The following is a 25,450-nucleotide window of genomic DNA, read 5'->3' as shown; positions in this document are numbered from 1 at the left end:
AATTGGAATGCAAAGGAGTTGTTTGGAACCCTTTGCAAAGTCTTCAGTTTATATTCTATAAATTTCTTAAAATAAATTTTAACTGATTGCCATAAAATATATGGAATCTTAATGGTAGTGTTCTAAGTATGGAGTTAATGAGACTCAAATCAATGGAGCTGATATTTCATACAAGAGCTTGGCTAACATGGCATCATCCACTTTAGCCTCAAAAATGAAAAGTCTGGATGTAGTTTAAAATCCATCACCACTTGTAGACAATAAGGCAGCAGATAGGTCTTCTGACATAATACAGCAGCACCATCTTCATAGATAAATAACTACGTATCTAGTAGTATAAATCTCCTCTCCTAAAGAAATTCACCATAGATGATGCCAAGTTATGTTTTGCTATTTTTTTTTAATATTTTGTTATATTTTGTCCCTCAGTGCCCAGGCTAAATATAGTGAGCTACCTTTCATTCAACTGATTGAGATGTACCAAATGAATACGGAGATGGTAACTTACAATTGATTGACAACCCATAGTAAACTCTCCCAGCCTGTTGTACCCTCGTGTTCCAGCTGGTAATCATAAAGTTGTAGCAGTACTGCCAATTGCTCACGACTTCCAATAATAGTAGACACATCTTGAAGAGGCGACATAGGCCGAGGGAACCTAGTCACTATAAAAATTAGAAGCAAAATAAATCACATAGAAAATGACAGTTTGGAAAGTTAGCTATTCTGTCAAAAGAAAAGTAAGGTTCTGCCTCCTAATATTTATTTAGCTTATTATAGACTTTAAATATAAAACGAAAATATATTAATTAAACCATTTTTAGAAAAAAATGAAATACAGTTGATCCCTGTACAATCAGGGGTTAATCTGCCTACAACTTACAGTCGGCCCTCTGTATCAGAGGTTCTTCCACATCCACAAATTCAACCAACCACAGACCATGTAGTACTATAGCATTAACTATTGAAAAGTATTCACATATAAGTGGACGTGTACAGTTCAAACTCCTGTTGTTTAAGGATCAACTGTAAATTTTTGTCATATGTGAACAAATTTAGCAAATCTCAAAAATTAGGATTTTATGAGACTAAATAACTAGTAAATGAATATTGTATGAAAGAGCTTGCCAGTGAAGAGTAAAATTTCACTTAAGTTAAAATTGGCCACAAAATAAGATCTCAGCTAAAATATGGATTTGAATCTGGTTTTAAAAAAATAGAAATACTTGTAATTCCACCAGACTGTTTATGTCAAAAACTAATAACTATGATAAAATATTTCCTTCAGGCAGCAAGAAACTAATAGGTTGACAGCAGGGAAAAACTGTTTAATACCAGAGAATAATGACCTAAAATACATTAAAACTTGAGCTGAACAGGCTTCTTAAGTATTTAATCTCCAATATTAAATGATTTATTTAAAAAATGTTCCATAGTTTGATAAACATTAAGTTACTATAAAGTGTTAAAACCAGTGACCAGTAAGATAAAGCAAAATTATCATTAAAAAATGTATTATAAATATTATAACCAGAGTCTCATGTATATACTTTAAAAGTTTTGGGGGAAAAACTGAAAAAATTACTTTTAAAATTATGTAACTAAAACATTAGTATACTGTAAAATTTGAACACATCAATAAAATCTATGATTCTACAGATCATAATTAGATTCCAGGTTATTAAAGAACAGGGCTTAGATGGCTGTTAAGTGAATAATGCTACCAACAGCTCATTAACTGTTGAACAGAAATTCCTAATGGCCTAGCAACTCCTGCATAGAGGTTAACACCCTAAAAAGACACAATTAAGGATGCAGCATTTTCTCAAAACATATTAATGGTGTAATGATAATTATTAAACTTAAGAAAACATGAAATAACTTTAAAAGTTCTCAAAGACAAAATTAAGATGGTATTGTCCTCCTATGCTGCCCAAGGCTTTTAACAATATCTTAAGTACAGATAAAGGTTATCCCTTGCTAGCTGAAGTCACCTATTTGATATCATAATACACACACAAACAAACAAATAAATGAATTTAGGTAACATGGTATCCCATACTATCTGAGGTTTCTGCTTGAGTTGTCATTATCTCAACCTAGGAATCAAATAGATTTGGATGGTGAGGGATATCTGTACTTCATACTTCTATATTGTTGAAGCATATCTGATAATTTCAAAAAGGATTATATCATATTGGTCACAATCTGCGATACTATGATGGAATGTATCAATATATTATTCCTTCAAAAATACTGACAAATTATTGAAAAATAGTGGAACAGTTAAAAGTAAATCAGATAATGTCAAGATTTATTACAGGCAAAGTGAGGTCCAAAGATTTAAAGCTAGGTCCAACAGAAGCAAAACAATGTCAAGAAATAAGCAATTACTTGGATAACTCAGTTCTAACAGATAAGCAATCAGAATGGTTCAGGGATCTCAAAACATTATTCTATTTAAAAAGATTTTAAAAAATTTAAGCATCTAACTTGTAACCATACAGAAGAGTCCCCAGAATGCCATTTTAATAGGTATTTTATTGTCAAAAAATTACCACAATTATTCAAATCCAGCAAAATAACAACTGTTATGACTCTTCAATGTATTTCCCTCTCACTAGAATGTAAGCTCTTCATGGCAGAGATATTTGTCTGTTTTGTTTATGAGTGTATCCCAAGTGTTTAAAATAGTGCCTGACATAAATATTAGCTAGTGCTCCGGAATTTTCATAATGTAAAAGAAAACTATTAAATCTTCACTTGTAATAAACTGTATCCCAAATTATACAGATGGACATACAGATAGACACAGAGACATAGATATATAGATAGACTATATATATAGATAGATCTATATATATATATAGATATATAAGGATATAATATTTCCTCATTTATAATAAATATATTATAACCTACATGTGAGAATAATAACATTAACATTTACAGTTACTATTAAAAGTCAGAGGGTCAAATTAAGTCAATAAGAACTTAAAAGATTATTTTTGGCATGATAAAGACATAATCACAAGGAAAGGTCACATAAACATCAGAAGGAATATGTTCAGGATGGTAAAGTAGTTTTGAAAATTTTCTATCTAATCTCTAACATGTGCTTGGCATGCAATAGGTGACATTTAAGAATTATTTGCTAAATGAATGAATGATAGCAAGTGCTGTGGGTTGAACTGTGTCTCCCTTAAAAATTTATATGTTGAAGTCCGAACCCCTAGAACCTCAGAATGTGACCTTATTTGGAAATATTGTTGTTGCAGATATAATTAGATAAGATGAAGTCATACTGGAATAGCGTGGACTTCTAATGCAATATAACTGATCTTATAAAAGGGAAATTTGGACCGAGACAAGTGCATGTGTGTGCACACACACACACGGAGAACGGAATGTGAAGGTGAAGGCAGAGACTGGGGTGATGTATCTACAAGCCAAAGAACACCAGAGATTGCCAGCAAACCACCAGAAGCGAGGAGAGAGGCATGAAACAGCTTTTCCCTCACAGCCTTCAGAAGGAACCAACCCTACTGATACCTTGATCTCAGACTTCGAGAGAGTTCACTTCAGAACTGTTAAACAATAAATATCTGCTGTTAAAGTACTAAGTTTATGGTACTTCGTTATGCTGGCCCCAGCAGAACAATACAGCAAGATAGAAAGAAAAAGAGAGGGAATTAGAAAGACAGGAAAGTCCCTAGGCAGATGAAGTGTCTTAATGAGTGAAGGGGTAGAACCTAAAGTAGCCAGCTGTGAGCGCTTTATGAAGATTTATCTTAAAAGTTTGAATTTTCATTCTCCTCAATATCATTAAAAAATATTAAACTAACTCTACCCCATCCATTCTCAATTTTCGAAGTAAAACTGGCATTCTAACAGTATACACCATTTTTATGCTGTGCTTTGTGTATTCTTGGACACACTGCTTCATATCCCAAAGATTATAGGTAGCCCTGTTTACTTTACATGAAAACTATAATTCTAAAAACACTGTGTGTTGATTTTCTCAATGTTATAATTCTTTTGTCTATCAGAAGCCCGTAAGAGACACGGCTAATTCACAAATCTGAAAAAGCTGCAAAGGAATCTTATACATAGTAATAACTTGTCTGTAGCCGTTTATCCTGGGGGTTAGGTGCAGTGGGGCTACCACGTACCATGGATCAAAGGTCACTTACTAGTTAGCTAGACTTTGAGCTAAGAAAATACTGGCTCTTGCTATCAATTTCATGTATTTCTGAAAATAAATCATATTCTTTTTTTGGAAAAAAAAGAAACTGTGCTGCATATGCTTATATTCCTATCAAGGACATAGCAGGAAAGAGTAATTACATTTACCTTCCCCTACTGAAAATAAGATGAAATAGCTGGGGAAGAAAAAATATAAAGAAAGTGGAAATGAAAAGCTTCATAAACTGGTCCTGGTAACTATTAATTCAGCTCTATTAATGAAAGAAAATGCTTATTTCTGTCTTATAACACTGAAAAAAAGGCTATAATAAAAGGCTCTAGATTAAGAATGGAAAGAAAGTACAAATATTATAAAATACTACCACGAGGCTTATCCATAAAAGATGAAGCCATATAGTTCACCCCAGATATCATACAATCTACGACCATGCAGTTCCACATGTATAATACATTTTAGTAATTATGCTGTCATATAAAGTGACTTTTACATTTTTAATCAGAAACGATTCTTTGGAAAGCTAAGCTGTTAATATTCTACATCTTCCTCCCATAATTTAAGTTCAGTACCTTCTATCTGTGGCACTTCACCATGAAGCTTGGCTTTGCTGGAGAAAGGTGCATTCTGTAGCACTAATGCAAAGAGAGATGGGATCAAGGACTGCAAGGCAGACAGATACATGTGGAGCTTATGTTCATCCAGCCCGTGCTCTCCTTCCTGAAATATAAGGAGGTGAAAGCTAACTTTAGACTTCTGAGGTTATGTATTTATGATGTTCTTCCTTTCTGTGGCAAACAATAAGACATTTAAGGACATGTATGTTAGACTCAAAGCATCACACCTAATGGAGATGACCATGAATCTTTTCTGAATTTCTCTGAGTATGAGAAAATGTGAAGTACTAAGGCATTGCGGAAGTAATAGAATCTTTTGTATGGAAAACTTTAGGGTGAACATCAGTCATTTCATTTGTATGGAACTTCTTTTAAAGGTCTTTTTCTTTTAAGAGGGTCTTATCTTTTGACATTTTATAAGTCAGGTTAAAGAAATTAAAGTGAGCCACAGGAATCATTTTAAACGCTCAACTGCTAAACGAGCAGGAGTACTTGCTATTCCTAACTTCTTTTATAGATTTGGTGACAACTGTATTTGCCAGCATTGGAAGCACTTTAAAATAATTCAATGTATAGATAAAATGTAGGAGAAGAAATGTCAAAAGAAAACAAAAGAAAGAGATAACAGAAAAAAAAAAGAGTAAAAGGATCACTATGGTACACAGAAACCAAATATTAAAGTGAAAAATAGAATCATTAGAGAGGAAAGCATTTATTGCTGTTCAAATCCACTTGAGATGTCATTACTATATTATAAATAACAACTGTGTCAGAAATATCAGATATGTTAGTTTTTTACTGTCAAGTTCTAAATTAGTTAATTTCTTCATGTAAGAATTACCTTGTGTGCTGAATACTGCAGCTACGTTTAGCAACAATGTGGAATTAGCTGTGTTATGAAATTGAACTAAAAAAAAAAACAGGTACAGGGCTTCCCTGGTGGTGCAGTGGTTAAGAATTCGCCTGCCAGTGCAGGAGAAACGGGTTCGAGCCCTGGTCTGGGAAGATTCCCACGTGCCGCGGAGCAACTAAGCCTGTGTGCCACAACTACAGAGCCTGTGCTCTAAAGCCCGCAAGGCACAACTACTGAGCCGGCGTGCTGCAACTACTGAAGCCCGCACGCCTAGAGCCTGTGCCCCGTAACGAGAGAAGCCACCACAATGAGAAGCCTGCGCACTGCACGAAGAGTAGCCCTGGCTCGCTGCAACTAGAGAAAAGCTCGCGCGCAGCAAGGAAGACCCAATGCAGCCAAAAATAAATAAATAAAATTTTATAAAACCCCAAAAAACAAAAAAACCAGGTACGGATAATTCTCAGATAGAAGGAATGCAAATATTAAAAAAAAAATACTTAAAAAAATTCCCTAGGTTTCATAAAAAGGAGTACTTCAGTATAGTCTATTTATAGTTTTCTTAACACCCATTTTGAAATTTATAGAAAAAATAGCCCAATTTTTAAATTAAATGAATACACGTGTATACATATAAGACTATCTACAGAGTAGTTAAAATACATTATGTTAAGAGCCTTTAAAATCTGGGGGTAAAAAGGGCAAGAGTTTGGTTTTAGAGACTGATATCAGATCCTGGTTCTGTCATTTGACAGCTTTGGGACCCTGAGCAAATTACTTTAACACTCAGTTTCCACACAAAAAGCAAAATATAATTCAAATGGTTATAAGAATGAAATAACATACTTTATAAAGTATCTACCTTAATGGTACATAATCAATACGCATTAAAGAAATGTTTTTCTTCTAGACTTTAAAAGAGACTTTTAATACAAAAATTAGAACAAGAAGTTTCTATTGTTTCTTCAACTTTTCTTCAATTCTTTTACTTGGGAAGAATGGAAAGTTCCCTTTAAAAAGTCAGGACGTGAACTACTGCAGTGAAAAAAAGGTAACGCATTTTGACACTGTATAAATAAGAAAACTTTAGAGACTCATATTTTAGTTATCTCTGCATTCTGGGAACTGATGCTGACACTTTATCTAAAATATTTAAGTCTTCAGAAGAGGCTAGGAAGAGGTAGCACTGTGAATAGTATACGAGTTAGTGCCACAAAGGTGCTATTTTAGCTAAAAAAAAGGCAGACCATGCTCTTTCTCCTCTAGCTTCAGTCAAGCAAAACTTCCTCAAATCTCCCTTGGCTCCAGACCAACAGAGTCTTTAACAGGTAGTTAATTAGAATGTTCGCTAAGTGGTACTTTCTGTCTTTGTTCCCCCAACATTCTCTCAAGATGCCTTAGAACACACCTTTTAAATTTCTATTAACTATATAAATAAAGGAAGTATTTACCCTGAGAAGTTTTTCAATCTTGTTCAGCAATGTAGGTATAAGATGAGACTGTAAATTTCCAAGTTCTGTAGTCCAGGCAGCATAAGCTGGTAAAAATACTTGATGTGTTGCACTAACTACTCTTTCTGAGGGGTCACCCAAGGCTGACAGCAACAGTTCAAAACCCTGCCAAAAGGAAATAGGCAAAATGTAGATTAAAAAAAAAAAAACCTAAAAAACATAATAATATGTAATAAATATACACTGCAGTACATGTAGCAGACATTTTAAGCAAGAAAGAAAACCATTCATAATCCTATCCTTCCCAATTTCTTTAAAGAAAAATGTCATTTATCCGTTGATGGGAAAACCAAAGAGAAAGGGTGGTAACATGGCATACTTGTTGCCAATTTACCGCCAGAAAGCTGTGTCAGATACTATAAATGAATCAAAGCATCTCCTCCTTGAAATAGCAGAACTGAAACCAGGCAGCCAACTTCAACTGGTTAAAGTTGACACGTCTGCCATCCCTACTATAGATTATAGGATATCTGAATCAGAGATCTGGAATATTATACTATTTGGAATTTTATAATGAAATAAATGGGATTCGTTCTGAAAAACATACCTGTTGATATTTGTCTGGATCATCAATGTATCCCATAATGATACCGAGGCTTTTGATCACAGCTTCTCTTACCAAATCTGCCTTATCTTCCATTAACATCTGTTGCAACATTGAAAGAACCAAGGAGCTACGGATTTCTTTCTGAAAATAAACAGGAACATGTTTTACTATTTATTTACACTAGCAGCAGAAAAGGATAGAAAATGAGATATCCATGTATTCAAAATCTAGATTAAATATATATTAACATGTTGCTATGTTTGCTTCAAGTCCTCATTTTTGAAAGACATAAGACATTAGAGATACAGCTGAAATATCACTCTTCTCCACCCTCTCCCCCTTCCTCCAACTCCCTCTCTAAAGATAACATCTACCCTGAACTTGGTATTAATCATCTCCCAGCATATTTTTGTATTTTTACTAAATATGTGTCAATCCCTCAAACCTTTACAGTGCCCTTTTGGCCAATCAACAGTCAACACTCTGCTATAAACAGACAATGACTCTTCTACCACTACCTGTACAACTCAGATAAGAGCACTGACAGTCATAACAATAGGAGGGATTACAAAAATCACTCTGGTAAGCAAAACATTTGCCTGGGGTAGGAGTATGGAAACATAAAATCCTGGTGTTCTGTTTTCTGAAGAACTGAGAAAAAATATTAAAACAGGATGATGAAACATGAGAGTAAACTTTAAAAGTGCTTAAAAAACTGTGTTGATATTTTCAGATGCTATTTAATATAATGTCAACCACTGTTGTGTCTTAATTTCACACAATTTTTTCCCCATGGTTTTAGCCTAATTAATGTCTGAGGTTAGAATAAAGTGTTATTGTTATACAAATTCTTGCCCTTCCTTCTCTTTTTTTGTACCATTATTGTAAGTTGACAAATTTATAAAATTCTTTAAACTTGTTTAAGTTACTTTTACATACAATAGTTAAAATAAAAGGATATGATCATTTTCATAAATTTACAGTGTGATCTGGTATGCAAAGCAAAGTCTTAAAAGACATTTTTAAATGACCTAGCTTTTGTTTTGACTTTTAGAGACAAAAATATATGTTAAGTTTAGCAAATTTTGGTTACATTTAGGTTGGTGAATATGCCTTTTGGTACAGCCTTGTTTATTTATCCTTTAGGCTAAAATTGCTCCCCCCAATTTTTTTTAAAGTGTATTAAAAGGGCTTTTTGGTTAATATCAGCACAGGCAAAAGGACAGAGGTGAGTAAACTTCAGCTGGGTATTTGCTTTGCAATGATCTAGCCTGAGGTCAACTGTGGCAGTTAGTTTCAGTATGCTAAGGGAACCCACAGGACAAGTCAGGATGCTTTACTCCATTTAAGCCATGACCACACTGAGGTTTTACTGTTACCAGTTACAGTGGGGAACAAGAAAGTGGAGGTCCATGTAGGAAACATTAAGTCCATTATTAATACTGCTTAGCATTCTAGTACTAGGAGCAGTGTGGAACAGTTTCCTTCTTCTTTGATAGCATGTGATGTTCATCTCTGTCTTGGAACAATAAATAATAGGATGCTCAAACTCACTCATGTATCACAACAATAAGATAATTTTCTCTTAAAAGATAGGCAAACATTAAAAATAAAGTGATTATGCCCAGTTGAAGTATGGTAAGATAAGAACTCCAACGCACTGTTGACAGGAGTACAATCTGTGCTATCTTGGTTGGGGGCAATTTAACACTGTCAAAATAAAAAATGCAAATGTTAAAAGCAGCAAGAAACACAGGTATTAATGGTTTGTGAAATTTAAAAATGAAGATTCCCTTGTGTACATTTTTAAATTTCACATACTGTTAATATCTCTGTATTTTGCTTCTTTTAATAAACAGAGTAATTAATTCTGGGTAAGAAAAATTTAAAGGATGTAAAAATGCAAGCTGGTAATATGCATAAATTTTTATTCTCTGTAAGTATTAATTAAAAATCATTACCCAAAGATGTAATCTTTGGGGATAATGACTAGGGTCAGGGAAGTCTTTGACTTTCATTTTATTCTTTTCTATACTGCATGAAAATTTATTTTTAACAAAATAAAAAAAATGTTACTGGGAGTGAGACTATGAATTATTCTTTATATTCTTCTGAATAAAAACCCAAAATTTTTATTTATTTATTTTTAAAATTTATTTTATTTATTATTTTTGGCTGTGTTGGGTCTTCGTTGCGGTGCTCGGGCTTCTCATTGTGGTGGCTTCTCCTGTTGTGGGCCACAGGCTCTAGACGTGTGGGCTTCAGTAGTTGCAGCACATGGGCTCAGTAGTTGTGGCTCGCGGGCTCCAGAGCACAGGCTCGGTAGTTGTGGCACATGGGCTTTGTTGCTCTGCGGCATGTGGGATCTTCCTGGACCAGGGATCGAACCCGTGTCCCCTGCATTGGCAGGTGGATTCTCAACCACTGGGCCACCAGGGAAGCCCCAAAATTTTACTTTTTAAAAAGACAATTGACTATTGGTTTCTCACTCTTCACCAAAGATTATGAGGTAACAGTAAATGCAACATAAACAGCTCCTGTATTATACAATTCCAATTTTTGTACCCCTTTAAAAGAACAATCTTACAGAAAGGACCCTTTAAGGCAGGGGTCAGCAAACTTTCTGTAATGGGCCAGATGGTATATACTCTTGGCTTTGGGGCCAAAAAGTCTCTGTTGCAGCTATTCAGCTCTGCTGCTGCAGTGTGATAGTGGACACAGACAATACACAACAAATGGGTGTGCTTGTGTACCAATAAAAGTTTATTTATAAAAACAGGCTGTGGACTAGATTTGGTTCCAGGCTGTATTTTGTCAAGCTCTGCTTTAAACTATGGTTGTTTAAATTAAAATAATTTTTGATGTCACCTCATTTCTCTACCCCTTCTAAGCCCTTGACCTATGGGAAGATACCTAAAAGGGGCACAACAGTGCAGTGGTTCTCAATCTTTTGGTGGCAGGATTCCTTTAGTCATTTAAAAATTAATGAGCACCTCAAACAGCTTTTGTTTGGGTGGGTAATATCTATTGACATTTATCATATCAGAAATAAAATAAGAGAAATTAAAAATGATTAATCATTAAAAATAAACTCATTAAAGGTTAACATGAATAATGAAATTATAATTTTAATGAAAATAACTAATCAAAAAATTAGTGAGAAGAATGGTGTTGTTTTATATTTTGTGCAAATCTCATTGATGTCTGACTTAAAAGAAGATAGATCCTCTTAACTGCTCAGCATTCAACTGTGTTGTACTGTTTTGGTTGAAGTATTTGAGAAAATCTGGCCTCACACAGACATATAATTGAAAAAGGGAGAGGTATTTTCATAGCCTCTTCTGATGAGAATAGAAGCTGTCAAGCTCACAGTGGTGAATACAAGTTTTCCAAAATTCTTGTTCTCACTTATAAGTTCCAGTTTTATCACTGTCAATGAATGCTGTCTACTTGTTTTCCTTGAAATGACAGGTTCCATTTCATTCATTTTCATGAAAATGTCTGTCAAAATCCCAAGTTTGAATAACCACAGCTTTTTTTAGTGGTCTGTCAACTAAAACTGGTTTAGCTTACAACTCGAGTGCTTTTCCTGAAACAGCCATCATAGTTCAGAATGCAGCAAAAGGGCTTGATATGAGTATCTTCCATTTTATTACACAGAATATTAAAATGATGCATACTTAGGGTCAAAATTTAGTAGAATTAATAATTTTACTGATTCACCAAGCTTATTTTTAAGTGAAACTGACTTTTTCTGAGAGTGCATGGCAGCGAAGAATACAATCATTATCTGTCTATTTGGGTGTCACTGCCTTGATCAGTGCTAATGCACTGGCATTGTTGCCCATTACAGCTTTTGCACTAACAGTGTAAATGTCAACACAGAGAAAAAGTCAAAAAATGTTTCAATATTCTCATGAAAATAATTTTCATCTCATGGGACCCCCAGGGTCCTCAGATCACACTTTGAGAATTGCTGATGAGGTTTAATATATTTATACTCATGCAAAATCAATGGTTAATGTACCTATCTGTCTGCAGTGCCATATCGTGTCAATGTGAGCCTTCTCTTTTTGGCTCATCTTTTTCCTTTGTTAGGACAGAATTTGGATTCAACTGTATAATTAGACACCTGAAAAAAAGGTTTCTCTATTGTTACAAAAGGAAGAAAAAGGTTTTTAAGAAAAAATTACAATTCTTACAGGAAGGTAAGGTGCCAGTGCTCCACAAGATTCCGCCACAAGCAATCTTCTTTCTGGGTATTTGTGATTAATCTAGAGTAAAAAATAAATAAATCAAGCATAAACAACATACCCTCCCTTCCTCCAATAGAGAATTATTTTTCACCATAAATCCTGTTAGGAATGCAATAAAGCTTCTTTCTTTTCCACTTCGGGGATCCCTATACCTGGATCAGGATTAAGGGAATCAGGGAGAGCCTAAAAAATGAGGTCACAGGGGTTACCTGTTAAAGAGAAAGAAGATAAAGCAAAGATGAAAATATGGCAAGGTGTCTAGAGATTGTGGGCTTGCCCAAGACTAAGCTTTCCTTAGGATGTCAGGAGCAACATTCTCCTTCCCTAGCAACATTAGTATATTTTTAAATTTGGAAGACCCAGCTTCTAGATATTTACTGATACAGTCTACAATATGTGCCAGGAATGATTGCTCAGTCCTCTTTTTTTACCTCAGGGATTAGGACGTAAATTAATCGATGATTTAACCAGAGCCCTTGACTGGTGTTATGATTTTGTTTTTAAAGTAAGCAGACGTCAATTCATTCCTGTTTGCATATGCAAGATGATGGGGTTTTGCTACTGTAATGACTACACTGAACCATAACAAAAAATAACAAAAACAAAAAAATGACACATACTGGGTTTTGTTCCCATATGTCTTCTTCATAGAATATAAATCTTTCTTTGACTGGAAAAGAAGTGTATCTGTTCTCATATTCCCATATGAAAAGGTGACATAATTCATTAATGTATTGGATGCCTAAAATTAAGAAAAGAAATTATGTAGCAATCTACTGGGCAACAAACTGGAGGTAGGCGGCTAGATAGATCACCAATATCCATGTTTATTCAGGTTACAGAAGAGGTGGCGGTAGAGACGTTGGTAACTGACATCTCTGAATAAAATTTAATCCAGAAATAGTAACCTCAAAACAAAATGGTTTCAATGTCATAGTATGCAATATGTAAACTTCGATTTTACTTTCCTTTAGTCTAGCAAAATGAGTCTCAAAATTAAATGTACACACAACAATCAACTGTATTCCTATATATTGGTGATAAACAGAAAATTTAAAAAATTCTATTTACAATAGTATTAAAAAGAATAAAATACTCAGGAATAAATTTTAAAAGTGCATAAGTGATATTCTGAAAACTATAAAACATTACTGAAAGAAATTTTAAAAGACCTAAATAAATGGAAAGACATCCTAAAATTCATGGATTGAAAGGCTATTAGGATGGCAACATTCTCCAAATTGATCTACAGATTCAACACAATCCCTATAAAATTTCAGCTGGCTTCTTTGCAGAAACTGACAGGTTGATCTTAAAATTCATACAGAAATTCAAGGGACCCAGAATACCTAAAACAATCTTTAAGTACAAGAACCAATTCAAGGGGTTGGGGTTTCTTTGGGGGGTGTGATAAAATTCTTCTAAAATTGACTGTGGTGATGGTTGTGTAGCTCTGTGACTACAAAAACCACTGAATTGTACAGTTTAAATAGATGAATTGTATGCTCTCTGAATTACATCTCAATAAAAGTTAAAAGAAGAAAATGGAAAAAACTATTTAAAAATTGCATATACATATGTATAACTGTACAGAATTGTAAATTCAAAGTTATATATGTTGTTTCCAAGTTAATTTGACTTTTCAGTGGTTACAGCCTAACCCTAAATTAGTATGCACTATAATTTCTAGATGATATATGGATTTTCAGAGATAATATGGATATATATAATGTTCCCTTTTAAATAATGAATCTAGATATGACTCCACTAAATTCTAAAGAAAAAAATGAATACTCAAAGAAAATGGGAACAGAATTCTAAAAGACCATAAACTTTAGCGATATTCCAGAGGCTAATAATTTTTCTTAAGAATAAGTGACAAAGCTAGTATAAATAAGGCCATGCAATTTGTCTTCATAAGTAAGAAATCCATCTTTTTAAGATGGAAGAATAAGTTACTTAATGACCTAAATATGGAATCTAGAAAGTCAAAGATTCTGAGTTCTAGCGAGGACTGGAATATTACAATTCAACATAAAACCAGAAGTATTGTTAGTAAATAGTGAGTTGAAATATAAATATATATAAACCTCCTACATCAAAGGTTTACACTTTATATTCTGTATATACTTGTAATATATACAAGTATACAATATATACAGATACGATTTCTATTATCTACCTACCTACCTACACAAACACACAACCTCTTGCTTTCCCTTGAACTCATTAGTTTGTATATTTTTCATATTTTGTATCTCACTTGATTCAGATCCTTGAACTCAGGAATTTTTGTGTTTTGTCTCATTGGATTCAGATTCTTGTCTAAACATCCCTTTCTCAGAGATTTCTTCTCTGACCACCCTTTCTAAAACAGTACTCCCTATCACTCTCTAACCCTTAGCCTACCTTTTTTTTTCTTCATAGTTTATAAATTACAAGACATCGTTTCATTTATTTGTTTACTCTTACCTCTCCACTAGGATGTCATTGTCTTTTATTCACCACTGTATCCCTAGTGACTACAACAGTACCTGGCAGTGGAAATAGTGTTAAGTATTTGTTGGAAGAACGAATAAAGCAAAGCATCCCGGAGCTTTCTTAAGGACTATTAAATCACTGTGCTGGGTTATAGAAACAGTAGCATAATTTATATCCCACATATTTCCTAATAGCATTTTTAAAAGATAATATGAACATTTATAATAAATTAGAATACAATAGCTAGGGAAAACCCAGTACAATTATTTACCTGTTCCCAACACTGTGGTAAAAGTTCAGCTTCTACACGTGTTGGACCAACATGACGTGCAAATGCCACACAACCTGTCAGTATCATTTGCCTGAAAGATAACACAGATGAATAAAGATTCGTATTTGCATAGAAAGCACAACTAGGACAAAGGGTTAAAAAGAGTCAGCTCCAATTAACATGAAGTACAATATTTTTGTACAAATTCAACTTTTCACAATGGACGGGCTGCCACCATCCAGCAGTGGCAAAACCATTTGTGAGAGATGTTGTGAAGGGATTCTCTACTGGTGTGAAGCTGAATCTCATAACCTCCTAAATTAACTTCCCACATATACATTCTGAGATTATAATATGTTTAAAGCTTCAGTTTCTAATGAATTTCAGTTTCTAGCTACTAAAACAATCAGTGATTATTTTCCCAGTATTTCTATAATTAAAAACTACGATGTCATATTGGTAAAATGATATTTCTTTTTTTATTTAAAAAAATTTAAAATTTTTATTGAAGTATAGCTGATTTAAACTTATTTATTTATTTATTTTTAGTTGCATTGGGTCTTTGTTGCTGCGCGTGGGCTTTCGCTAGTTGCGGCGAGTGGGGGCTGCTCTTCGTTGTGGCGCGCAGGCTTCTCACTGCGGTGGCTTCTCTTATTGCGGAGCACGGGCTCTAGGTGCAGGGCTTCAGTAGTCATGGCTCCCGCACTCTAGAGCACAGGCTCAGTACTTGCGGCGCACGGGTTTAGTTGCTCCGTGGCATGTGGGATCTTCCCGGACCAGGGCTCCGACCCGTGTCCCCTGCATTGGCAGGTGGGTTCTTAACCACTGAGCCACCAGGGAAGCCCAAAATGATATTTCTTAAATGAGAATTTTTGGTATTGCACCCAAGATAACTGTGGTAGGCAGCTTCTGACATGGCTCCTAATGAGGTCCATCTCCTGATATTCATGCCCTTGAGTAATCCCATCTCCTTGAGTGTAGACTGGACCCAATGATTTGCTTCTAATGAAAAGAATAATGGCCAAAGTGATGGTATGTCACTTAGGAGATCAGATTACAAAAGCCTGTGATATCCATCTTGTGAGACACTCTCTTCTGCCTTCTCAGCTGGCAGGCTTTGATGAAGACACTGCCATGTTGGACAGTTTCATGTGGCTAGAAACTAAAGGCAACTTCTGGCCAAAAGCCAGTGAGGAATCGAGGCCCCCAGTCCAAAGATCCATAAGAAACTGAATCCTGTCAACGACAAAGCTTAGAAGCAAGTCCTTCCCCCATGGACCTTGAGGTGGCTGTAGCCGCAGCCAACACCTTGACTACAGCTTTATAAGAGACCCTGAAGAAGAAGACCCAGATAAATTGACCCACATAAACTGTGTTATTTTAAACCACTTTCTTTTGGGGTAATTTGTTATGAAATAATATATAAATAACTAATGTGATAATTTCATTTGAATTGATAGATATATAATTTAAATTTTTAAATAAGATTTTTCACTCTTCAGAATGAAGTTCCATTTAAAATGACTCTGAAAGGCAGAATTGCAAGTTTTTTTTACTTTTGATTGACTATGACTTCAAAACAGTAAAACCTGATTAAAAAAAAAAAAGTATGTTTTCCATAGATGTTTCAAAGTAGCCAACTTTAAGGAAAACCAAAATAGAACGTTTAATTCATACTAATTATAAAAGCCCAGGCATTACTCATTGCTGTTTCTCAAAATACATCAATTTAACTTAAACTGAATAAGGACCTTACATTTCTATTTAGTTCAGCCAAGTTAGCTACAACTGTTCTCTCAGGCTGAGGAGAATAATAACAGACAAAAAGCATCTGGACAATGAGAAGGGAAATGTTGAGCCAATAAGTCTTCATTGTATATTGCAGCTTCTCCTCACCATAACCTTGTAATTTTTATCTATCTGATTTCCCTTTATATCATTGTCTTCTATGCCTGTTTCTCAACTTTTCTTTTGTTTTTCTATTTTCTCCTACTTTAGGAAGGCAAATAAAGTGAATAAAATAAAAATAGAAAAAGAAATTCCCAAGCTTTAAGACAACATGTTAGCTGCCTGTTCCCACTGAAAATTTCCAAATGTCTGATCATTTTTACCCCCATAGTATATTAAAATAATGAGAAGTCATATATGTAGGTTCTAGAAAAATCTGATAATTATAGTAAATGAACTTTGGTGAAATTTAAGCATTTCAAACACACATAAGAAGTATATACTTATACAAGAGCTTCATGTAAAATGACTTTAAATAATGAGTCACCATCACTATACTAAAGATGTACGAACTTGATTAAAAAATGTTAGTCCCCTCAAAACAAACTTCTTAGTCAGCAGAGTTAAGATTCAAAATTCTAAAAAACAGGACAGTTTTGAAATACATTTGAAAACAGAAAAGATCAGACGGTCTACAGATTATTAACAGCACTGGAAACAGGCTCCTGTGATAGTAAAAATAAACACTGTTCTTACTTGTAGAAAATCATAGGATAGGAATTATTTGACACAGGTAGAAATATGGTGTTAGTTATGGCTGTTAGCATAGAACTGCCAAAATGTACTACTATCGCTCGTAAAATTAAGTTTCTCTTAGGATGCAAGGAAGCTTGAGATTCATTAAGTAAAGTAACAACTGATTATATTTCAAACATATCATGCTAACTTAAAATTTTTGCTTTGTTAGTTATTCATATATATAGTTAATAAATTGATTAGTTTATTTTAATAAATAACTTTGTTTCTGTAAGGTGAAAGATTTAAGAGTGGAAATGAGTGTTTAAATCCTGACATATCTTGACCTGAAGTAAGGCTATAGGTACTTTTGGCCACCAGGCGGCAGCTGTTAGCTCTACATGCAGAGTCTATGAAAACAGGCTATGTAGAACTAGAGGTTGCCTTGCAAATCTAAAAATGACAATGTAATAAGTGGTATTTAATTGTTAACTAAGTTACCAAGATAGGGAATAGTATTTTTCAAGGAGAAAATAAAATATTAATTTTCCTATATAGCACCATCGAATTGTCCTTAGAAAATTTTCAGTTTGCAATGAATGGAACTTGATTGAATTTCCCTTATTTCCATTTGACTAGCATGTAGATTAATCTTGACTGGACCCTGGAAAAACATGTTTCTCTGCTTGCTCAGGTATATTTTGGTAAGGGTAGGAAAGAGATACATGCTTATAGAGTTTTAAAGTCTACATGACTTTTTATTCTCATAGTGGAGAGATTCCTTGTGTTTAAAATTTTGAGCTTCATTTGTCTTATGGTTCACTTTTATGATTTTCCAACATTCTCAGAAGAGGTAAAAACTGTAACAGTCAGTAAAACAAGTACTGAAATTATATAAAGTTACCTAATCATAATGTATAATTCTATTTTTTGCAAAAGTATAAGCAAAAATTATTTCTTTATTAAGATAGAAAATTACTATGTAGAAAAACATTTCAATAGCTCAATCTTATCCAACTGGTGCTTAGTCTACCTACCCATCCACCGAGATGTTTCGTTCACAGTCACACTTGCACAGCTTCACCTAGTATTTAAAGGTCTTACCTTCTGAGGCAGACCTCTATCACTGTTGCTTGATCAAAACCCATTCCCCTTTCTTCCAGAGAGTCTCTCGATGTGTGGCCCATCCCCCCACCACCATCAGGTATAACTCATTTCCCCATTCAGGCATCCTTGATTGTGGGTATTTGACTCAGGACTAACCAAAACACTGTATCCCTTTAGCCACACAGAAACTGCTTTACAGATAGCTCAGTGATGCAGACATTCATATATTAAATATTTTATTTCTTGTAAAGCATAACCATGAAGAGGCCATGCTGTATCTAGTTCATCTGTGGGGAAAAGGGGAAATATTTAGTTCCTGGAAATCAAATGTGAAAGATAAAAGCAAAGAAATATCAGAATTAGAAATCCAAAGGTAACTAACACAAAAGTGTACAAATTCAACATGAGTAGTTGAAATGACAAGAATGAAAACACTGCAGGGCACTGTGAACAAGGTCAGTGTTTCCTCTGTTTATTAAAATAGATATTAGAAAGAAAAGATGGCATTTATATTAAAATGCTAATCATGATGCCAAATTAATAAGTCAACATTATATTTATTTACCAAAGAAGTGGTCATAACCCACCTTTGCTCATCATCTGGTCTCTTGATCAAATTGAAAAGTATGTGGAGAAGCTGATCTCTCTCTTTAGGCTCGGGATGTAGGCAGGCTGTACACAATATGAGGGGGATCAACTCCTAAAGAAATATGAAGGTGGAAAAAGTCAAAGTAAAAATGCATTGCAGAATATTCTTTTTTTCCCCAATGTATTCTTAAATGGACATTTAAAATGAAATAAACCTCAGCGTATATAGGAGCAAATTTTAACTTTGTAAGGCTGATAATTCAAGAGAAAACACTGAAACATATATTTTTATGTTGGTTGTGCAGAAGATGCAGATCACAACGTAATAAAGTAACTTAAAATTCAAATAACCTTGTTTTCTTATCCAATACTTCCCAAGGGTCTATTAGTTTTTAAACTAAATAACATTCTATCTTACTATAAGCTGATATAGTAGTTTTAATTTTGTGAGATTTTTGGGTTTTTTTTTTTTTGTTTTTTTGCGGTACGCGGGCCTCTCACTGTTGTGGCCTCTCCAGTTGCGGAGCACAGGCTCCGGACGAGCAGACCCAGCGGCTATGGCTCACGGGCCCAGCTGCTCTGCGGCATGTGGGATCTTCCTGGACCGGAGCACAAACCCATGTCCCCTGCATCGGCAGGCGGACTCTCAACCACTGCACCACCAGGGAAGTCCAGTAGTTTTAATTTTGAAAGTGTTTTTAAAAAAACACTTGCAGAAGTTAACTATACTTTAAAACTTAAAATGATAACAGAAAATAAAGACAACTCGTCCCACTTCCATAAGCACCATATAATCTTTCTTAAGATTAGATATAATTAATAATTTTGTAACCTTAGCACCTAACCTAGTGGCTAATTTTAAAGACCATTTCCACAGATGTTGAATGCTCTCAGTACAACTACAAAATGTTAGTAGAAATGCTTTATGCTGAAATGAAAATTTTTAACAATATTTTGTTTGTTGCACTTTCAACATGCAGAGGTAAATTCAATATTTTCAAGGAAAGTAATAGACAAAAGTTTATTTCTCTCTTCCAAAGAAGTATTTGAAAATTAAAGTTGTTTCCCATTTTAATTAAATTAAGACTAAATTCTAAAATATATTCAAAGGATATTAATGTTTTTCATTTTTGGAATAGATTTTCAAATCTAATGAAATAAAAGTCCAAAAGTGATAAAATATTTTTGGAGAGAAATCCTCTAACTTACTTTGCAGATATTTTAAAGAAATCACTATGATGTAATAAAAAGGGTAGAATGATTACTCCCATTTCTTTTTCCCATCTGCCTCCCTACCCACCAAAAAGTACTAGCAGATTTAAAATAGGAATTGATCACTGCATACTAATACATGGTACCTTGAAGAAAAGTCTACACTGTAGGAGAAGTATCTTCCTATTTTGAAGATGCTCCCTTAGAAACAGATGATACGCTTTTTAGAGGAGTTGAGACTGAAACTTAAAGGCGTGACTAGAAGTCCTTTCCATTATTTCTAACATCTTTATATATTACGCTAAAATTATAATTACTCGGTATAATTCTAAATTGAAAGTACAAAGATGTAGACAAGAAGAGCTAAGAATAAATCTGAGAAGCAAAAAGAAATTCAAAACATTTATTCTGCCATCTTTCTATTTAGGCACCTCTGTACATTTTAGATTAGTGAATAACTGAAAAGCAAAAGAAATAAAAAATAATTAGGGAAAATAATTTTGCACTGGGAATGGAACAGTATGCGTATGGATCCTATATTGTTATATAATGTTTCCACAGATGCTTAATATGTTGCTTGATGGGTAAGTCTTGACTTTGGAGGAGAAAATAAACAACCTTTTATAAAATATTAGGGTAGAAGACCATTAATATCAAGGATCCTTAAGGATTCCATTGAGGCTGCTAAGAGCCAATGGTACTAATAAGAGGACTAAGACTGCACATCAGCATATCACACTGAGAGTAAAACTTTAAGGATGAAAAAGTAGTTATTCTAGAAGGCACTAACAAAAAGAGAAAATATTTTAATGCCTGAAAATCAAAAAGACCCTAAATATTTTATTTGTACTTTCCCCTCATGTCAGACCTTTCTCTCCCATGGGTTTTCTTGCTTCCTCATAACCCTTCTTCCTGCTTTCCAATCATCTCCAAATATACACTCTTATATTATATTATTCCATTCTCTTCCTATTGTATTACTCTTTTAAAAAATAAAGTTATGAAATATAGGTAAGATATTTGCTATAATTGCAAATACATGCATATACACTCTGTTTAAAATATAGAACAATAAATAGCTTCTTTATCTCCATAACAAGTATACCAAAATAGCTGTTGTTGTTTACTTTTTGTGCCTCACATTTTCTTTTCCTTTTCTCTTTATTTTAAAAGCATGAGGCTTAGTGATTCTTAATCGAAGAGGAAGTTTATGTCATACATTAATATAAAGAATCTTTTAACTGGAATATGGCTATAGATGTGCTAAACCGAGAACCCTGAACTTGGAGGAGCTAGAAGAGCTCCTGCCTCAATACTTCTTAGTACCAAAGAACCTAATGAAAACCACGAATTTCTCTGATTTTTAGTTTCCTCAAGTGAAATATATAGGAATTAATTAAGATTAGTGCAGAAATCAAAAATTCTTTATCTTTACATATATTTCTGTATTTTTCTTATCTATGGCTAATGGGATTGTTAATTTTTCCTTCTGAGATCAAAGTTGGCCTCAAAAAGCCTTCTCAACACAGCAGCCATTACCAACCAATCCAAACTGACACATGGGAGCAAAATGATTTGTCAGTCCTTGTCTCCTTGAACTCTAAAATTATGCTCAGTCACGGTTAGTAATAATTTATATTGCCATCTGTTTTTATTTATTGCTGGCTAAATCAACAAATATGGGAAGTCATTGTGAATAAGTTTTGGTTGATAGCCTATGGCAAGGAGAACTGGGTACAGCCTGGCACATTAATGGCTATGGCAGTTATAACCCAGTGTATAAAGTATGCCAGATGGTCTCTTCTTACAGCAACACTGAGCTGAGAAGAGGCCCAGAAAGTGATGGTAGAAAAAAGTGGAAAGTGTAGTCTGTTTGTGATAGAGCCATCAAGGATTTTAATTGCTAAGTTCTGACTAGCTCCAAATATCCTAATTTCCTCTTCCTCTATCATTCATTTACTTATTCACAACTTCTATTTGTACCATTCCTGAAATAATGAATTCTGTGTTAAGTGTGTATCTGCTGTGCTGTATATCACTTATTTATTGTGAATTCACCTTTTTCAAGACTCTGAAGTACTAATTCATCCATTTAAGACCCTATTTACCATTTTCACACTACAAATGACCCTTGAACAACACGGTTTTGTACTGTGTGGGTCCACTTATGTGCAGATTTTTTCCCTTAAGTATGTATTACAGTAGTACACAATCTGTGGTTGGCTGAATGAAAAGTTATACTGGGATTTTGAACTGTGTGTGGGTCAGCACCCATAACCTCTGCATTGTTCAAGGAAGGGTCAACTGTATTTATAAATTTATAGATTTGAATCAATATTCTCCCTTTGGTATCATCTCTCCAACTGATGAAGTCTAGTGTTTAAAAAACTTTCCTTATAATTATAAATAAAACATTTAAAAAATGGTGGCTAAATTTTCTTCAGAAAACAATGTGATAGTGGTTTTGAAAATGTCTTTGAATAATAACCATGGTAAAATAATACTTATAGCTTTGGTAACATTATATCCAAAAAGAATCCCTTGCCCCGCCCATAAAAATGTTATTGTCTCCATATTTCAAGGCAACAGAAATTTTAAATATTTTCAAACATACTTTAGCACCTGATAGTACTCAATTAATGTGTATTGAAGTGAAATACAAAACTGATCTACTGACCATTAGAGAGGAAATCAGTGTAGTAATCCTACTGCAGAAGGTATTCCAGTACCTTATTACCACAATACTAGAAAACATATTTCCAAGGTCTATAGAATTCATTAACCTAAAGACTTAGTAATTTGCACTTTACTCAAGTAAATGACTTTTGCTTTAACTATTTTGATTTTTGCAATTTTAACAACAATGCTAGTTCTCTCTATATGAAAGCTCTCCCACTCTTCCTATGAAATTTTGTACAGAATTAAACAGGAAACGCTTCCAGGATTTTCCTTTCAGTTTTCTTTTTTTAAATATTTGTTTATTTTATTTATTTATTTTCTTTTGGCTATGTTGGGTCTTAGAGCACGCGGGGTCTTCGTTGAAGCGTGCAGGATCTTTCGTTGCAGTTCAGGCTCTTCGTTGTGGTGTGCAGGTTCTTCTCTCTCTAGTTGTGGCGAACAGGGTCCAGAGCGTGTGGGCTCTGCAGTTTGCAGCACATGGGCTCTCTGGTTGAGGCGCGCGAGCTCGGTAGTTGTGGCGCTTGGGCTTAGTTGCCCCGAGGCATGTGGGATCTTAGTTCCCCAACCAGGGATCGAACCCGCGTCCCCTGCATTGGAAGGCGGATTCTTTACCACTGGACCACCAGGGAAGTCCCTTCTTTTCAGTTTTACAAGTAAAACAAAATAACTTCTAATAATAATAAAGAAATCACTTTCAAGTAAGATTAGTGTGTGTTCAGACTATAAAAACAGAAGGAAAAATAAGTACCTAAACAGGATCTAAAACAATGTGAGTGATCAGATGTTAAAGGGGGAAAGAAATGAAGTAGGAAATGAGATCAGGCAAATTTTAAAAGTAAAAAAAAAAAAAGCATGGATATGTTGATAAGATAATGGCTCCAAAATCTGAAAGGAATCTAAACCATAAAAAGAAGTATTGCATTTAGATCAGATGCCAAGGAGGAAATGTTTGAGTACTTCAGGTCAAGAAGCAAAATTCTATAGTTCTAGAAAGGTGACGTTAGTCCAATTAATTATAGTTCACTGCTTGTCCTCACTGTTCCACTAAAATTATTTCCTATAACCCAAGCTTCGTTAAAAATTTTAGATAGGGGACGTCCCTGGTGGTGCAGTGGTTAAAAATCCACCTGCCAATTCAGGGGACACGGGTTGGAGCCCTGGTCCAGGAAGATCCCACATGCCGCAGCGCAACTAAGCCCGTGCGCCACAACTACTGAGCCTGCACTCTAGAGCCCGCGAACCACAACTACTGAAGCCCGTGTGCCACAACTACTGAAGCCCATGCACCTAGAGCTCATGCTCCATAACAACAGAAACCACCACAATGTGAAGCCTGTGCACCACAACAAAGAGTAGCCCCTGCTTGCCGCAACTAGAGAAAGTCCGCGTGCAGCAACAAAGACCCAACATAGTCAAAAAATTAATTAATTAATTAAAAAATTTTAGATAACTGTTATTAAATTTTTTTACATCTAGTCTTTTGCCTAGGGATTAAGCAATAATGAATTACAATTTAAATTCAAGTACTGACAAGTGTACATCCTCTGACTTAGATTTTCAGTTGAAATTTGTCAGGATGTTGACAATAACATGTAAAGAAAAAACATAAAGAACAAACATTGCAAAGACTCACATAAGGAAAAGAAAAGATTACTCACCTCTGGAAAAGTTTTACACTTCAAGGGCTGCTAAAATATCTATTTGTAGAATTATTAATATCTATAATTCCTGGGGCTCAGCCTTTAGGAAGCCTAACTGAAATACTTAAGTGACTTTCAAACTCTGATACTGCTAAAGAGCATGTGATTTACTCCAAAAATTACAAGATACACACACACACACACACACACACACACACACACACACACACAGTCTACATGGGTAAGAAGATGGACCAAGCTTATGTACTTTACTGTACTATCTACTTTACTTGTACTACTATATTACTCTCATACAGTTGTAATTATCTGGGGCTATTATTACATGTAAGTTAAAAATTTACCATGGAGTAAACCACGAATGGCAATGTAAAAGAGCAAAGTTTAGTTTCTCAGAAGATGAGCAAGTCTTTAGAGGAACTAGCTACTTTTAAGTCTTTTAGGGAATTGGTGTTCTCCTTTATCTTTTTTCTTTTTATAGCTTTAATGATATATATTTTATATATCATGAAACTCATCCATTTCAGGTGTACATTCAGTGGTTTTTTCCAGTATATTCAGAGTTGTGCAACCATCCCCAATCTAATTTTGGAACATCCTACAAAGAAAGCTTGGACTCATTTTCCATTTCACCTTGCTGCACCCCCATTCCAGGCCCAGGCTTCTCCTTTGCTTTTCTAATTTAGCTAGCTGATGACATATATTTCCTTGCCATAGAATAAAAATGAACATTAAATTTAGATGTATTATTTTAAAATGCTTTTAGAAGTAATTCTTTAAGAAATCTTATTTTAAATTACAGAATTTCCCTTTCAAATGCATTTAAAGCAGAAATTGTGAAAAATCAACTTCTTTAGCCTATTTTACTATATACATATATCAAATGACAAATATATTTACTTTGTAATTTGGTTTGAAAGATACAAGTTCCTCAACCAATCCATTAATGTGAACTACTATATAGAAAATCAGTTCATTATTTTATTTTTTTCTCCCAAAATGAACAGGC

The 25,450-nt window shown here is 34.3% G+C and overlaps 1 protein-coding gene across 4 annotated transcripts in view; it reads right to left on the bottom strand.

Moving 5' to 3' along the window:
* The window catches only part of RELCH (RAB11 binding and LisH domain, coiled-coil and HEAT repeat containing), a 121,942-nt gene that overhangs the window by 38,148 nt on the left and 58,344 nt on the right, over positions 1 to 25,450 (bottom strand). For all 4 annotated transcript variants that reach the window (XM_082667671.1, XM_082667672.1, XM_082667673.1 and 1 more), the window contains 7 exons: positions 18,892 to 19,004; positions 14,735 to 14,825; positions 11,929 to 12,000; positions 7,727 to 7,867; positions 7,120 to 7,284; positions 4,774 to 4,921; positions 509 to 665 (listed from right to left, as the gene is read on the bottom strand). In XM_082667671.1, coding sequence (XP_082523797.1) covers positions 509 to 665; positions 4,774 to 4,921; positions 7,120 to 7,284; positions 7,727 to 7,867; positions 11,929 to 12,000; positions 14,735 to 14,825; positions 18,892 to 19,004 — 887 coding nt within the window. The remainder of the gene's footprint in view (positions 1 to 508; positions 666 to 4,773; positions 4,922 to 7,119; positions 7,285 to 7,726; positions 7,868 to 11,928; positions 12,001 to 14,734; positions 14,826 to 18,891; positions 19,005 to 25,450) is intronic.

Source organism: Grampus griseus (assembly GCF_964374135.1).
Source record: "Grampus griseus genome assembly, chromosome: 12".
In the NCBI taxonomy this organism is placed as follows: Eukaryota; Metazoa; Chordata; class Mammalia; order Artiodactyla; family Delphinidae; genus Grampus; species Grampus griseus.
This window is presented reverse-complemented; position numbering and strand designations above follow the sequence as displayed.